Genomic DNA, 15,755 nt, shown 5'->3' on the forward strand with positions numbered 1-15,755 from the left:
GCTACGGTCGGTGTCACTATTGGTAGCATGAGGCGATACCTGGACCCCACAGAGGTTGCACAGGTAGTCCACCTTTTCCAGGATAGCACATCAATATGTGCCATTGCTAGAAGGTTTGCTGTGTCTCCCAGCACAGTCTCGAGGGCATGGAGGAGATTCCAGGAGATAAGCAGTTACTCTAGGAGAGCTGGACAGGGCCGTATTAGGTCCTTAACCCAACAGCAGGACCGGTATCTGCTCCTTTGGGCAAGGAGCAATAGGATGAGCACTGCCAGAGCCCTACAAAATAAACTCCAGCAGGTCACTGGTGTGAATGTCTCTGACCAAACAATCAGAAACAGACTTCATGAGTGTGTCCTGAGGGTCTGATGTCCTCTTGTGGGCCCTGTGTTTACTACCCGGCACCATGGATCTCGACATGCATTTGCTGTAGAATACCAGAATTGGCAGGTCCACCACTTGCATCCTGTGCTCTTCACAGATAAGAGCAGGTTCACCCTGAGCATCCGTGATAGACATGAAAGGGTCTACAAAAGTTATGCTGCCTGTAACATTGTTCAGCATGACCGGTTTGGTGGTGGGTCAGTGATGGTCTGGGGAGGCATATCCATGGAGGGACGCACAGACCTCTACAGGCTAGACAACGGCATCTTGACTGCCATTAGGTATCAGGATGAAATCCTTGGACCCATTGTCAGACACTGTGCTGGTGCAGTGAGTCCTGGGTTCCTCCTGGTGCATGACAATGCCCGGTGTCATGTGGCTAGAGTATGCAGGCAGTTCTTGGAGGATGAAGGAATTGATACCATTTACTGGCCCCCACGCTCACTCGCCTGATCTCAATCCATAGAATAGACATTTTGTTTCAGTCCATCTGACGCTGGCCGGATGCACTTCAGATTGTCCAGGAGGTCAGTGATCCAGATCTGGGAGGTGATCACCCAGGACACCATCCGTCGTCTGAGTAGGAGCATGGCCCTGCCAATGATGTTGTCAGGCATGCAAACAAGCACAGTTGGGGGGCAACATTCAATCTACTGAGTATGATTGAGTTGCTGCAGTGAAATTTCGTCAAAATGGAATAGCCTGCTGCATCATTTTTTCACTTTGATTTTAGGGGTGTCTTGAAATTCAGCTCTCTGTAGGTTGATCATTTTTATTTCCATAAAACAATGCGACATCCTTTCATTCCTAACACATTACCCAGACATTATCAATATAGATGTGTTTTCAAAGTGTTCCTTTAATTTTTTGAGCAGTTATACACTCTATTTATGAAAGAAAGTTTCAAAATTGTAGTTTTGATTGGAACATGTTTGAGGTTGGGGGTGGTTATTTTTAACATTGAAAATATGCCTTTTTTAATCATCCCTGAATAATTTTTAAAAATGTTGCAGCATAGGTTTTGTTTCCTCTGGTTCTTTTCAACACCTTTGAGAGTATCTGTAAATTTGCACAGAATAAATAGTTATACGTTTAGTATTTAACACCCTGATTTTATGGAGGCTACTCCAATATTATTGATACACATTTTATAACTAAGATGTCCTATAACAGGAGTGTGTCACATGGCCACCTTGCCTCATATAAAGTGTATTGACTGTGTCTTAAAGACTACTAACAATGACCTATTTAGCAACAGGCCTTGTTTAATGTAATAGGACAGTTCATTAGGCAAGGAACCCTATTTACAGAGGGAGAGTTTTGTTCATGTACTGTACTTGATGTTAAATTGAGACTGTTCAGTGTAGATGTTAGACTCTGCCAAATGTGTGTCTTACATCCTGTTCACAGTTGTAGTAGAAAGATTTTACGATGATATTTGAGTTATCCTGGTTGTGAACCTAAGGGTTGCATCACTGGTAATTGTCGATAATGTTCACTTGGCTTCATTAAACAGGATTATCTGGTACACAATGGAGATTAGGATTAGAGTTCTTTTTTCCAGATATGAAGGTCATAGTCCTCCTATAGAAAAGAGGGGCATATTCCCTGCACCTACTGGATGATCAGCTGCCTGAAGTGGAATTTTTTAAGTACCTTGGTCTTACACTATGACTGAAGGTACAGATGATTACGAGACTGACCACTGAATTTGTTCGGGGGCGGGTGTTTTACAAATGTTGCAGCTGATCATGGTGGTGAAGCAGGAGCTATATGTGTAGATGAAGCTGATGATTTTTGTCAGTGTGCATCTCTAGACATGCCTATGGTCATCAGCTCTGAATAGTGCCTGCCTGAAAGAATGAGAGGCCAATTGAGATGTGTACAAGGCACAGCCCACTGCGAGAAGAACAAGGGGCAGACTAAGGGCATATTGGATGAATTATTTATGTTGCATCTCTCAGCTGTCAGGAGAACATCGGGGTGTTTCATAAGAAAGATGCAGAGGTAAGGTTGACCTGGTGTGCTCAGCTTGTTGCTACCATAACCCTAATCATAAAAGCAGAAGAAAGATGATGATGTTGAGTTGGATATACCTGCTGTGTCAGAGTCCATTTGGAGAGTTTCTGTGCTTAAGAGATTTTAACTAATGAGGAAAAGCCACTTCAAATAGGTTTTGTTTCTTGCTCTTATTTATTACACTGCTCTAAATTTAAGATAATCTTTGTGGAATTTTGATGTTGTATTTAGGTAATGGAAGTTGGGCACTTCTGGGGCTATAAAAGTGATGAGAAGAGTATGCAGATCCTGATGAAACTGACATCAGATATCAACTGTCAAGAGCTACAGCCTCTCTCTTCACCTCCATACCCTAGCATGCTTTGCTTAGCCCCATTTAAAGAGATGGATTATGTGGCTTATTACAGAGCTAAAATTATTCATGTTTCAGCAAACTCTGTTGAGGTAAGATGTTAGAAAAATAATTTTAAATCTTCAAGTTTACTTTAGGTATACAGTATAGTGTGTTATGCAGTTAACAAGAGAAAATGAATAACACATTTACAGATCCATTGATGCTGTTCTGTTGCAAACAGGACATGAAAGAGGGAGCAGTTACATGCAGTTGAGTGGGTTGGGACTGAACTAAAAAAAGAGTACTTAATAAAACCTCCTCATGTACTGTCTAAAGTAGTCAGGATGATATTTTTTGGCTTTCCATAATTTTCTCTACTCTAGCAAAAATATAAAGATCGGTGCTATTATTTTTTTCAAATTTCCAACAGTATGTAACAGAAGAATGGATGGGTGACTGAATGAATGGGCCCTAACCGTAAGATACTTCTGGTAAGGTTCCCACCTTTCTCTGTGAATGTTAGGGAGGGCAGTTATTCCTTAACATTAGATAAGTATCAGAGTAATACAATTGATATACACAAAGATTATACAAATTTGATATCAGCTTGTATATGTGCATACAGTATGGGATGCAAGACAAACTAGACAGATAAACATAACATGTCTATTTAGGTGTTCTTGGGAGTTTCTTGATTTACAAGTTTTCACACTTAGTGCTTCATTTAGTTTTCCTGCATTGGCAACTGATGCTTGGTGGGATAGACTGCAGCTTCCCTGAAACCCTTCTCAGGATAAGTGGGTTTGAGAATGGGTGAAATGGATGGATACTTCATTTTTGGATTTAATATGACATCTCAGGCAGCTTGCCTTTGCCCTGATGCACATTGTTGGGTGAGAGTAATCTTGAATTTATTGGGCAGTAATGGTTAATTGTAAGAAAGCAGGTGTTTAGTTGGTTGTTCACTATCTGCTATGTGTTCTCAATTACAGTATTTTGGCGCAGAAACAGTTTTATGATTCCACACCTTTAACACTAGAATTACCAGAGCCTACGAAAAAACTCGTAATTCCGTCCCACCTTAAACTGCTTCTTAAATCCCTTCACACCTCTCCGCCAGCGCCCTTTGTCTTCTAAATGTGCTGATAAAGAGCAGCCGGCTATTCCATCCCCCCACCAATTTAGAACGTGCACGAACTTCTCTCAGCTCATGCCTTGATTGAGTATCTGGGAGTGAAGTGGAGTTTTAGAGTGAAATAATAGATCGTTGTTTGGAACACACGCATTTCATGTCTGTTCCGTTTCTACAGTAATCTGTGTCAACACATTGTTAAAACAGAAACTTTTTTATATTCTAGTAGTAGATGACAAAATGTAGGCATAAACTATATAATGTATGAAGCCTGAAGTCCAAATAGCAAAGAAACATTTTCACAAGAATAACACAATTGCACTTTTATTCAAACATATAACTGCAGAAACAAAAGCCGCCTTAACATGCGACATTGACACCAGTTTACTGTAACTGACTCCGTGGTTCAATAGATTCAGCCCCCGCTTGCGAATCAAGGGTGGACGGGTTCGATCCTGCTCCCCTCCGTTTTGAGAAGTAAACTGCTCTTAGTCTTACTGTTTTAGAATAAAAGCATACATTTGATTTCAGTCTGTAACAGCCGGTGCAATTTATGATCTTTGTAAAGGTTAGCTTTTTTTTTTTTTTTAATTCACTTTTCACTCTCTCAGTCGCGTTCAGAATCAATCCATACAACCCCATCTGACACGGCTGTTTTCACTAAAGACGCGCTATAGCTCTGCAGTGTACCACGATGCATACTAACGCTAACCCCGGTTTGACACACAAGCGCTGGCAAAGCTGCCTTCTTCGTGTCTCACCGTCACTTGCTTTTCTTTTTATTCAGTTTTATTGAGTGTTCCTGCCAGTCCCCGCATGTTGCTGTATGCTTTTTCTTTTGTACTCCAGGACATGCAGAGGAAAGAATGGTAAAGACCAGTAACCGGCTATATGCAATCATCAGACACTCCCCATCTGCCCGTGTCGTTCAAACACAGGAACATATATTGGTGTAAAAGTATAACAAAAGTGCACTTTTATTCAAGTGCACTTTTTCCATCGCCTTTTCCTGTAAGAAGCAGTGTACACACTTCTCTCTATGCTGTGGTTTCTATTACACACCTGAAAGAAAGAGACAATACATGTGAAAATATCCAGCATACAGCAACATGCGGGGACTGGCAGGAACACTCAATAAAACTGAATAAAAAGAAAATCAAGTGACGGTGAGATACGAAGAAGGCAGCTTCGCCAGCGTCTGTGTGTCAGAACCGGGGTAGTATGCATCGTGGTACAGCACAGAGCTATAGCGTCTGTATTCTGTTTCTTTTGTACTCCAGGGCACGCAGAGGAGAGAATAGTAAAGAGCAGTAAGTTGGCGCTATATGCAATCATCAGACACTCCCCATCTGCCCGTTGTTTTGTTATACTTTTTATACTGCTCAAACGGGCATGCTCAAAAAATACACGTGTAATGCCACGAAAAGTGCACGCAGACACTTCATTTCACAAACAAAACAAGTGCACTTTTATTCAAAACTACCTGTATAACCGAAGAAAAAAGAAAGCAAGTTACAGTAGGCGATTGATACGACATCTTGCATGGTGCAATGCTAAGAAGTGCAGATTTTCATTCCGTGCTATATAAAATCATCACATTCAAATATTAACAGTTCCACACACCCAAGGACCGTCCTTCCTACATTTACGACCGTGTACTTGTTGCCGTGTACACACCTCTCTGTGCTATGGTTTCTATTACACTGAATGAGCACCTGACACTGTACTTTCTTCCCTGGGGAAGGTCCGCATCAGAGAATTTCCAGTTCCTGCATAAATTCACACCCGATCTGGCGCTGTTCGTTTTCAAATAATATTGCATTAGTGCGATTATATTTTCACATATATTGTCTCTTTCTTTCAGGTGTGTAATAGAAACCACAGCATAGAGAGAAGTGTGTACACTGCTTCTTACAGGAAAAGGCGATGGAAAAAGTGCACTTGAATAAAAGTGCACTTTTGTTATACTTTACACCAATATATGTTCCTGTGTTTGAGCGACACGGGCAGATGGGGAGTGTCTGATGATTGCATATAGCGCGAAGTTACTGGTCTTTACCATTCTTTCCTCTGCATGTCCTGGAGTACAAAAGAAAAGCATACAGCAACATGGGGACTGGCAGGAACACTCAATAAAACTGAATAAAAGAAAAGCAAGTGGCGGTGAGACACGAAGAAGGCAGCTTCGCCAGCGTTGTGTGTCAAAACCGGTAGCGTTAGTATGCATCGTGGTACACTGCAGAGCTATAGCGTCTTTAGTGAAAACAGCCGTGTCAGATGGGGTTGTATGGATTGATTCTGAGCGACTGAGAGTGAAAAGTGAATAAAAAAAAAAAAAGCTATCCTTTACAAAGATCATAAATTGCACTGGCTGTTACAGACTGAAATCAAATGTATGCTTTTATTCTAAAACAGTAAGACTAAGAGCAGTTTACTTCTCAAAATGGAGGCAGGATCGAACCCTTCACCCTTGATTCAAGCGGGGCTGAATCTATTGAACCACGGAGTCAGTTACAGTAAACTGGTGTCAATGTCGCATGTTAAGGCGGCTTTTTGTTTCTGCAGTTATATGTTTGAATAAAAGTGCAATTGTGTTATTCTTGTGAAAATGTTTCTTTGCTATTTGGACTTCAGGCTTCATACATTATATAGTTTATGCCTACATTTTGTCATCTACTACTAGAATATAAAAAAAGTTTCTGTTTTAACAATGTGTTGACACAGATTACTGTAGAAACGGAACAGACATGAAATGTGTGTGTTCCAAACAACGATCTATTATTTCCACTCTAAACCTCCACTTCATTCCCAGATACTCAATCAAGGCATGAGCTGAGAGAAGTTCGTGCACGTTCTAAATTGGTGGGGGATGGAATAGCTGGCTGCTCCTAGCATCTCTTTATCAGCACATTTAGAGAACAAAGGACGCTGGCGGAGAGGTGTGAAGGGATTTAAGAAGCAGTTTAAGGTGGGACGGAATTACGAGTTTTTTCGTAGGCTCTGGTAATTCTAGTGTTAAAGGAGCTGTGTAGAATTGAGCATTGTGTTGATGTGCTGGGTGTAGAGTATGCTTGTTTTCTTTGCCTCATAGTCCTTTCTCCATATCCGTGGTTGTGGCATTGTAGACAAATCCTGACTTTCTAGAACAGTTTAATTTTTTTTGTTTCAAATTAACTAAAAATGTGTTTTCTTTCCCCAGCCTGGCTCAGTCACTGGTATAACAACAACAACATTTATTTATATAGCACATTTTCCTACAAAAATGTAGCTCAAAGTGCTTTTCATAATGAAGAATAGAAGAATAAAAGACACAGAAAATAAAATAAGTCAACATTAATTAACATAGAATAAGAGTAAGGTCCGATGGCCAGGGTGGACAGAAAAAACAAAAAAAACCTCCAGATGGCTGGAGAAAAAAAAATAGTCTGTAGGGATTCCAGACCATGAGACTGCCCAGTCCCCTCTGGCCATTCTACCTAACATAAGTGAAACAAGTCCTCTTTGGATTTAGGGTTCTCACGGAAGGACTTGATGATGATAGTCACATAGACTTCTGGCTTTTAGTCCATCAATGTTGGAGCATCATGATGCTTTGAGTAGGTGGTGGTGGCATAGGCCAAATTTTAGGTGCATAACAGCAGAAGGCCGCCTCACCACTTCTTTTAAATTTAGCTTTTGGAATTGTAAGGAGACACTAATTTGAGGATCTTGGGTTACGATTTGGAATATAGGGTGTCAGACGTTCCGATATATAAGATGGAGCGAGATTTTTTTTAAGGCTTTATAAACCATAAGCAGAGTTTTAAAGTCAATTCTGAAAGACACAGGTAACCAGTGTAGTGACATTAAAACTGGAGAAATGTGTTCGGATTTTCTTTTCCTAGTTAGGATTCTAGCAGCTGCATTCTGCACTTGTTGCAAATGATTTATGTCTTTTTTGGGTAGTCCTGAGAGGAGTGCGTTACAGTAATCTAGTCGACTGAAAACAAAAGCGTGAATTAATTTCTCAGCATCTTTCAATGATATAAGAGGTCTAACTTTTGCTATGTTTCTTAAGTGAAAAAAATGCTGTCCTAGTGGTCTGATGAATATGCAATTTAAAATTCAGATTACAGTCAACAGTTACCCCTAAGTTTTTTACTTCCGTCTTAACTTTTAATCCTAATGCATCAAGTTTATTTCTGATAACCTCATTGAATCCATTATTGCCAATCACTAAAATTTCAGTTTTCTCTTTATTTAGTTTGAGAAAATTACTATTCATCCATTCAGAAATACCAGTAAGACATTGTGTTAGTGAATCGAGAGAGTCGGTGTCATCAGGTGCTATTGATAAGTACAGCTGTGTGTCATCAGCATAGCTGTGGTAGCTCACGTTGTAACCTGAGATAATCTGACCTAACGGAAGCATATAGATTGAGAAGAGCAGCAGACCCAGGATAGAGCCTTGTGGAACACCATATAAGATATCGTGTGTCTTTTGAGTTGTGATTACTACAACTAACAAAGAATTTTCCCCCGGCCAGGTAGGATTCAAACCAATTTAAGACACTGCCAGAGAGGCCCACCCATTGACTAAGACGATTTCTAAGAATATTGTGATCAATGGTGTCAAATGCAGCACTCAGATCTAGAGGATGAGAACAGATAAATGGCCTCTGTCTGCATTTAGACCGCAAGTCATTTACTACTTTAACAAGTGCTGTTTCTGTGCTGTGATTTGTTCTAAAAACTGACTGAAATTTATCAAGAATAGCATGTTTATTGAGGTGGTCATTTAACTGCATAATGACTGCCTTCTCTAGAATTTTACTTAAGAAGGGCAGGTTAGAGATGGGTCTAAAATTTTCAAAAGCAGAGGGGTCAAGATTATTTTTCTTGAGTAGGGGTTTAACTACAGCAGTCTTAAGACAGTCTGGGAAGACCCCCGTATTTAATGACTAATTTACTATGTCAAGAATATTATCAATTAGCACGCCTGATACTTCTTTGAAAAACCTTGTTGGTATTGGGTCAAGGACGCAGGTGGAGGGTTTCAGTTGAGAGATTATTCTATGTAAATCAGGTAAATCTATCCTGGTGAAAGAATTCAATTTGTTTATAACTGAGTATTGGGGCATAGGAGGTTCCGCAGTGTTGGGGAGACGTACTATGTTATTTCTAATATCATTAATTTTTTGATTGAAAAATACAGCAATGTTCTCACAGGTTTCACTGGAAGTATTTTGGGGGCATTCCTTTGTGTTACCTGGGTTTAACAGATGATCAATTGTAGAAAATAAGACTCTGGGATTACTAGCATTGTTATTTATAATCTTAGAGAAATAGCAGCCTCTCAAGACGGACTGTGTTATTGTATTCTGTTATTTTAACCTTCAATATCTCATAATGGATAGTTAGTTTAGTTTTCCTCCATTTACGCTCAGCTCTACGACATGTTCTTTTTAAATCAGACACTCTTTGGGTCTTCCATGGAATAACAATGCTAGAAGATTTTTTAACTGTCTTTTCAGGTGCAACTATGTCAACAGCAGCTCTTACTTTAGAATTAAAATTTTCCACCTTACTATTTACATTATCCTCGCTATTATAGTTGGCACTATAAACGGACTGATTGCTTAGAATGTTTGTAAGTTTTAAAACTGCTGATGAGTCAAAGAAGCGTTTTTTAACAATTTGCTTCTCATGAATGTTTTCTATCATTATTTCTATATTAAATAGTAGAAGAAAGTGGTCTGATAGACCAATATCAATGATCTGCTTCACATCAACTTTAGTAATTTCCAAAGGACTAAAAGTTGAACGTATGACCTGCTTTATGTGTAGGTTGATTAACAAGCTGTCTCAAATCAAAAGAGTCCAGGAGGTTCATGAATTCCTTTACTTTTAGGTCACACTGATTATCGATATGAAAGTTAGTCGCCGACTAAGTGTGTCATAGTTCGTAATTAAAATTGACATTAAGTCTGAGAATTCCTCTAAGAAAGTCTCATTAAATTTAGGAGGTCTATACACGGATAAAACTAAGAACGTGAGAATCTCCATGAATAACAGCGAGATACTCAAAGGACTTAAATTTACCAAAACTAACATCTTTACACTTTAACCGGCTCGAGTAAATGTTTGCCAAGCCGCCCCCCTTTTTTCCCTGGCGATCCGCACAAGTAAAACTAATCCGGAGGCGCAGATTCGATTAAAACAGCCGCGCCGTCAGAGTTAAGCCACGTTTCACTTAGTGCAATAAAATCAGTGTTTCTCTCACTAATAAGATTGTTGATAATAAAAAAAGTCGTTAGTTAAAGCTCTAATGTTTAATAATGCCATATTTAATGTTTCAGAGGGGCAGAGCTGAATTCTATGCGCGTTATTGGTATTTGGAACAGAAACTAAGTTATTTTTGTTAACGCTCTGTGTGTATTTTTTATGTAATCTACAATCTGTTTTTATAGTTTTAATGCATTGTTGATCTAAAGTAGTAATTGCAATTAAATTATTGGTGTTTATGCCGCACTGCCTAGATTTTTTATGTGCATTAAGATTGGTTATTAGATTATTAATGTTGTGCACTTTTATGGAAGACTTTGTTATGCCATTATATCCTAGCAAAGCAGTAGCATTACGGAAGGGGTTTAAAGTAGAAATAGACAGTCAAGATAGACTAATTACCTTAGCGATGTTTTCGGAGAGGACTCGGGCGACAAATCTATTCGGGTGCAGGCCATCCCGCTTGAAGAAACGTGGCCTTTCCCAAAAGAGGTCCCAATTGTCGAACCCGATGTCTTGAGTCTCGCAGAAGACTTTCAGCCAGTTGTTTAATCCCAGCAGACTGTAGTATTCATTTGATCGTCTGACGAGAGATAGTGGACCCGAGATGAAGATTTTTGCCGATGGGGTCCGTTCCTTCATGTTTTTAATTAGTGCTGCGAAGTCAGCCTTGAGAATCTCCGACTGTCGGTACCTTATGTTTATGCCGGTGTGTAAAATAATGGATCCAACTACCCTCTTGTGCTTCTCGTAGATGGTCGGCGCACGTCTCATCACATCTTGGACTTGAGCACCGGGAAAACAAGAAACAAAAGATTTTTGTTTAGGGCATGTGATATTGAGGTTTCGTACAATCGAATCACCTACCACGATTACATCACCCGGGGTTGAAGGCAAACTGGGGACGTGGAGAGGGTCGAACCGGTTCTGGATTGAGATGCTTGCATGTGCCGATGGAGGTGTTCTAGCCTTGAACCCCCGCCTGCATAGCTGAAACACACCGAGGTCTTCATCTGCGTCGTAGTCGCTCCTATAAGGCGTGGGGGTGAAGCTTACTTGTCCTTGGAATTGAGCAGCACGAGGTGGGGTTGATATTACGTCGACTTCAGGTGTCGAGGATGGTTTATCCAGCAGCCGAGCCTTCAAGTCTCTAAGGTACAGTGGTGTGAAAAACTATTTGCCCCTTCCTGATTTCTTATTCTTTTGCATGCTTGTCACACAAAATGTTTCTGATCATCAAACACATTTAACCATTAGTCAAATATAACACAAGTAAACACAAAATGCAGTTTTTAAATGATGGTTTTTATTATTTAGGGAGAAAAAATCCAAACCTACATGGCCCTGTGTGAAAAAGTAATTGCCCCCTTGTTAAAAAATAACCTAACTGTGGTGTATCACACCCGAGTTCAACTTCCGTAGCCACCCCCAGGCCTGATTACTGCTACACCTGTTTCAATCAAGAAATCACTTAAATAGCAGCTGCCTGACACAGAGAAATAGACCAAAAGCACCTCAAAAGCTAGACATCATGCCAAGATCCAAAGAAATTCAGGAACAAATGAGAACAGAAGTAATTGAGATCTATCAGTCTAGTAAAGGTTATAAAGCCATTTCTAAATCTTTGGGACTCCAGCGAACCACAGTGAGAGCCATTATCCACAAATGGCAAAAACATGGAACAGTGGTGAACCTTCCCTGGAGTGGCCGGCCGACCAAAATTACCCCAAGAGCGCAGAGACGACTCATCCGAGAGGTCACAAAAGACCCCAGGACAACGTCTAAAGAACTGCAGGCCTCACTTGCCTCAATTAAGGTCAGTGTTCACGACTCCACCATAAGAAAGAGACTGGGCAAAAACGGCTTGCATGGCAGATTTCCAAGACACAAACCACTGTTAAGCAAAAAGAACATCAGGGCTCGTCTCAATTTTGCTAAGAAACATCTCAATGATTGCCAAGACTTTTGGGAAAATACCTTGTGGACTGATGAGACAAAAGTTGAACTTTTTGGAAGGCAAATGTCCGTTACATCTGGCGTAAAAAACACAGCATTTCAGAAAAAGAACATCAATACCAACAGTAAAATATGGTGGTGGTAGTGTGATGGTCTGGGGTGTTTTGCTGCTTCAGGACCTGGAAGGCTTGCTGTGATAGATGGAACCATGAATTCTACTGTCTACCAAAAAATCCTGAAGGAGAATGTCCGGCCATCTGTTCATCAACTCAAGCTGAAGCGATCTTGGGTGCTGCAACAGAACAATGACCCAAAACACACCAGCAAATCCACCTCTGAATGGCTGAAGAAAAACAAAATGAAGACTTTGGAGTGGCCTAGTCAAAGTCCTGACTTGAAACCAATTGAGATGCTATGGCATGACCTTAAAAAGGCGGTTCATGCTAGAAAACCCTCAAAGCTAAATTACAACAATTCTGCAAAGATGAGTGGGCCAAAATTCCTCCAGAGCGCTGTAAGAGACTCATTGCAAGTTATCGCAAACGCTTGATTGCAGTTATTGCTGCTAAGGGTGGCCCAACCAGTTATTAGGTTCAGGGGGCAATTACTTTTTCACACAGGGCCATGTAGGTTTGGATTTTTTTTCTCCCTAAATAATAAAACCATCATGTAAAAACTGCATTTTGTGTTTACTTGTGTTATATTTGACTAATGGTTAAATGTGTTTGATGATCAGAAACATTTTGTGTGACAAACATGCAAAAGAATAAGAAATCAGGAAGGGGCAAATAGTTTTTCACACCACTGTACCTTAGAGACTTGAAGGCTCGGCTGCTGGATAAACCATCCTCGACACCTGAAGTCGACGTAATATCAACCCCACCTCGTGCTGCTCAATTCCAAGGACAAGTAAGCTTCACCCCCACGCCTTATAGGAGCGACTACGACGCAGATGAAGACCTCGGTGTGTTTCAGCTATGCAGGCGGGGGTTCAAGGCTAGAACACCTCCATCGGCACATGCAATAATAAAAACCATCATGTAAAAACTGCATTTTGTGTTTACTTGTGTTATATTTGACTAATGGTTAAATGTGTTTGATGATCAGAAACATTTTGTGTGACAAACATGCAAAAGAATAAGAAATCAGGAAGGGGGCAAATAGTTTTTCACACCACTGTACCTTCGTTTGGACAGGAGTTTCTGAATCTGTTTGTCGAGTGCCTGGAGTTCTTCAACGACGACGGCAACGCGATTCCTCTCACTGTCGGCCATTTTCTGCTTCTACTTCCGCTTCCACTTTGTGACCTAGGAAAGAATAAGAGAGAAGGTATAAGTATAGAGTTTATGCTTAGAGGTGTATATTCTAGGTCTATTATCCCCCCGGGTACACTTCATGTTCAGATGGATTCCAGTGAATTCAGCACTATGGAGAGAAAAATGCTAGCCCCATAGTTGTAGTGTTTATTAATTTCCCCATAGAAAATGGACGAGATGCTGAAAGAATAGCTTATCTTCCTGGTTTTAGATAGGGTTCGTAAGTAGGCTTACTGACTCCAAAGAGGGTGAATTGCCTGCTTACACCTAGGTTTTTAAGAACGTGTAGCCTCTGGTAATTATTAGATCAGAGTCCATTTCCTGTCTTAAGTCCCCTACTTGTATATGCATGAGTTCTGTCCATTAAAATAAAGTAAAGAATTCAACATGAGGGGTCAAGTTTACAAGCTCCTTTACTTTAAATTCTTATTCTAATGGACATTTCTGAGCCTTACTCGTGCTAAATTAACAAATTTATTTGGGTTCTGTTGCCCCCAGATTATTCTTCTTTTCCTAAAAGAAGTTCTCCTGAGTATTTGTCATTATCATGTAATTTGTCTTTATCTACATTACAGATTAAGCACTTATCCAATGAGGCCATGCACTACGGCAGTTTTGCTCCTTCTTTAATCCCATCAATTCATGATGGCACAACTGCCTATTCTGGGTATGGTGGGTTTTCCTTGCTATTGTTTGTGTTATTATTTCATTTGATGTGCTATATGTTAATTAGGAGGTGCCCTCCAGCTGTTATGGGGGGGGGTGGGGCTGAACGCAACCCAAGGAGACGTGGTCGCTCCTCTGAAACTCACCCCTTAAATGGTAATATAGTGGGTTGTTTTGTTTTTCTTATTAACCTAATCTTTGCTCGATCAGCTCCAGCTTGTGATCTGCATCTTTTGCGGTGCTTTGAACATTTAAAAGCCTGTACAGCAGCTGTCCTACTCTTTGTCTTTTAATTCCGGTCCCAGGCTTTGTTAAATCTCTTGGCACAAACTCTTGTCTCGTGGGACAAGAGTTCTTGATATTTTTTAGATTATAATTTAAAAACAGAATAAAAATCTGAAAATCTAACAGCATCACATTAAAGTTTGATACATTCTGAAAGGAATGATACCAAACATTTATATTTATATATATATATATATATATATATATATATATATATATATATATATATATATATATATATATATATATATATATATATATATATATATATATATATATATATATATATATATATATATATATATATATATATATATATATATATATATATATATATATATGTATATATATATATATATATATATATATATATATATATATATATATATATATATATATATATATATGTGTATATATATATATATATATATATGTGTATATATATATATATATATATATATATATATATATATATATATATATGTATATATATATATATATATATATATATATATATATATATATATATATATATATATATATATATATATGTAATAGAGGTCGTGGGCCCGGAGAGGGCATCGGCGTTGGCATGAAGGGACCCCTGTCGATGAGCGAAGCGATATTTGTACTGCTGCAGGTCAAGAAACCACCTCGTGACCCGGGATTGACTCCCTGTGAAGGGCCATCCACTTTAAAGGCGCATGATCCGTCACCAGAGTGAACACGCGACCCAAGAGGTAGTACCGCAGCTGCGCCACCCCATTTGATCGCCAAGCCTCCTTCTCCACCGCGTACCTGGTCTCCGGTCCAACAGTTTCCGCTCAGGTACATAACGGGTGTTCAACACCGTCGACGCTTTGGCTCAACACGGCTCCCAAGCCTGTGTCCAAGCGTCCGTCTGGAGGACAAAGGGAGAGAAGTTAGGGAGATTAAGATAGGTGCTGAAGTCAGAGCCCTTTTAAGTCACTGAATGCAGCCCCGCTTTATCAGACCATACCACCGTATTAGGAGCTCTTTTCTTTGTCAAGTCGGTCAAGGGCCGCTCTCGGAGAAACGAGGCACAAACCGGCGGTAGTACCCGCCAAACCGAAAGGATTGGACTTGCCGCTTGGTTTGGACGGGCCAGGCCATTATGGCTTGCAACTTGGAACACTGTGGCCTCACAGTACCCCGCCCACTAGGTAGCCCAAATATTTGGCTTCTCTCAACCCAAGTAACATTTCTTGGGGTTGATGCGAGCCCGCCTCTCCAATGTCCGTAATACTGCTGTGACCTGCTGTATGTGCTCCTTCCAGGTGCTGGAATAGATGACAACGCCATCCAGATAGGCAGCACAGAACGAAGTTATGGGGCCGGAGCACTTTGTCCACCAGACGCTGAAAAGTCGCAGGCCCGT

General features: G+C 40.1%; 1 protein-coding gene across 4 annotated transcripts in view; it reads left to right on the forward strand.

Moving 5' to 3' along the window:
* tdrd9 (tudor domain containing 9) overlaps window positions 1-15,755 on the forward strand; it is a 178,663-nt gene that overhangs the window by 126,070 nt on the left and 36,838 nt on the right. For all 4 annotated transcript variants that reach the window (XM_039741781.1, XM_039741784.1, XM_039741783.1 and 1 more), the window contains one exon: window positions 2,635-2,847. In XM_039741781.1, the coding sequence (XP_039597715.1) occupies window positions 2,635-2,847 (213 nt within the window). The remainder of the gene's footprint in view (window positions 1-2,634; window positions 2,848-15,755) is intronic.

Source organism: Polypterus senegalus, chromosome 18 (assembly GCF_016835505.1).
Source record: "Polypterus senegalus isolate Bchr_013 chromosome 18, ASM1683550v1, whole genome shotgun sequence".
NCBI classification, from domain to species: domain Eukaryota; kingdom Metazoa; phylum Chordata; class Cladistia; order Polypteriformes; family Polypteridae; genus Polypterus; species Polypterus senegalus.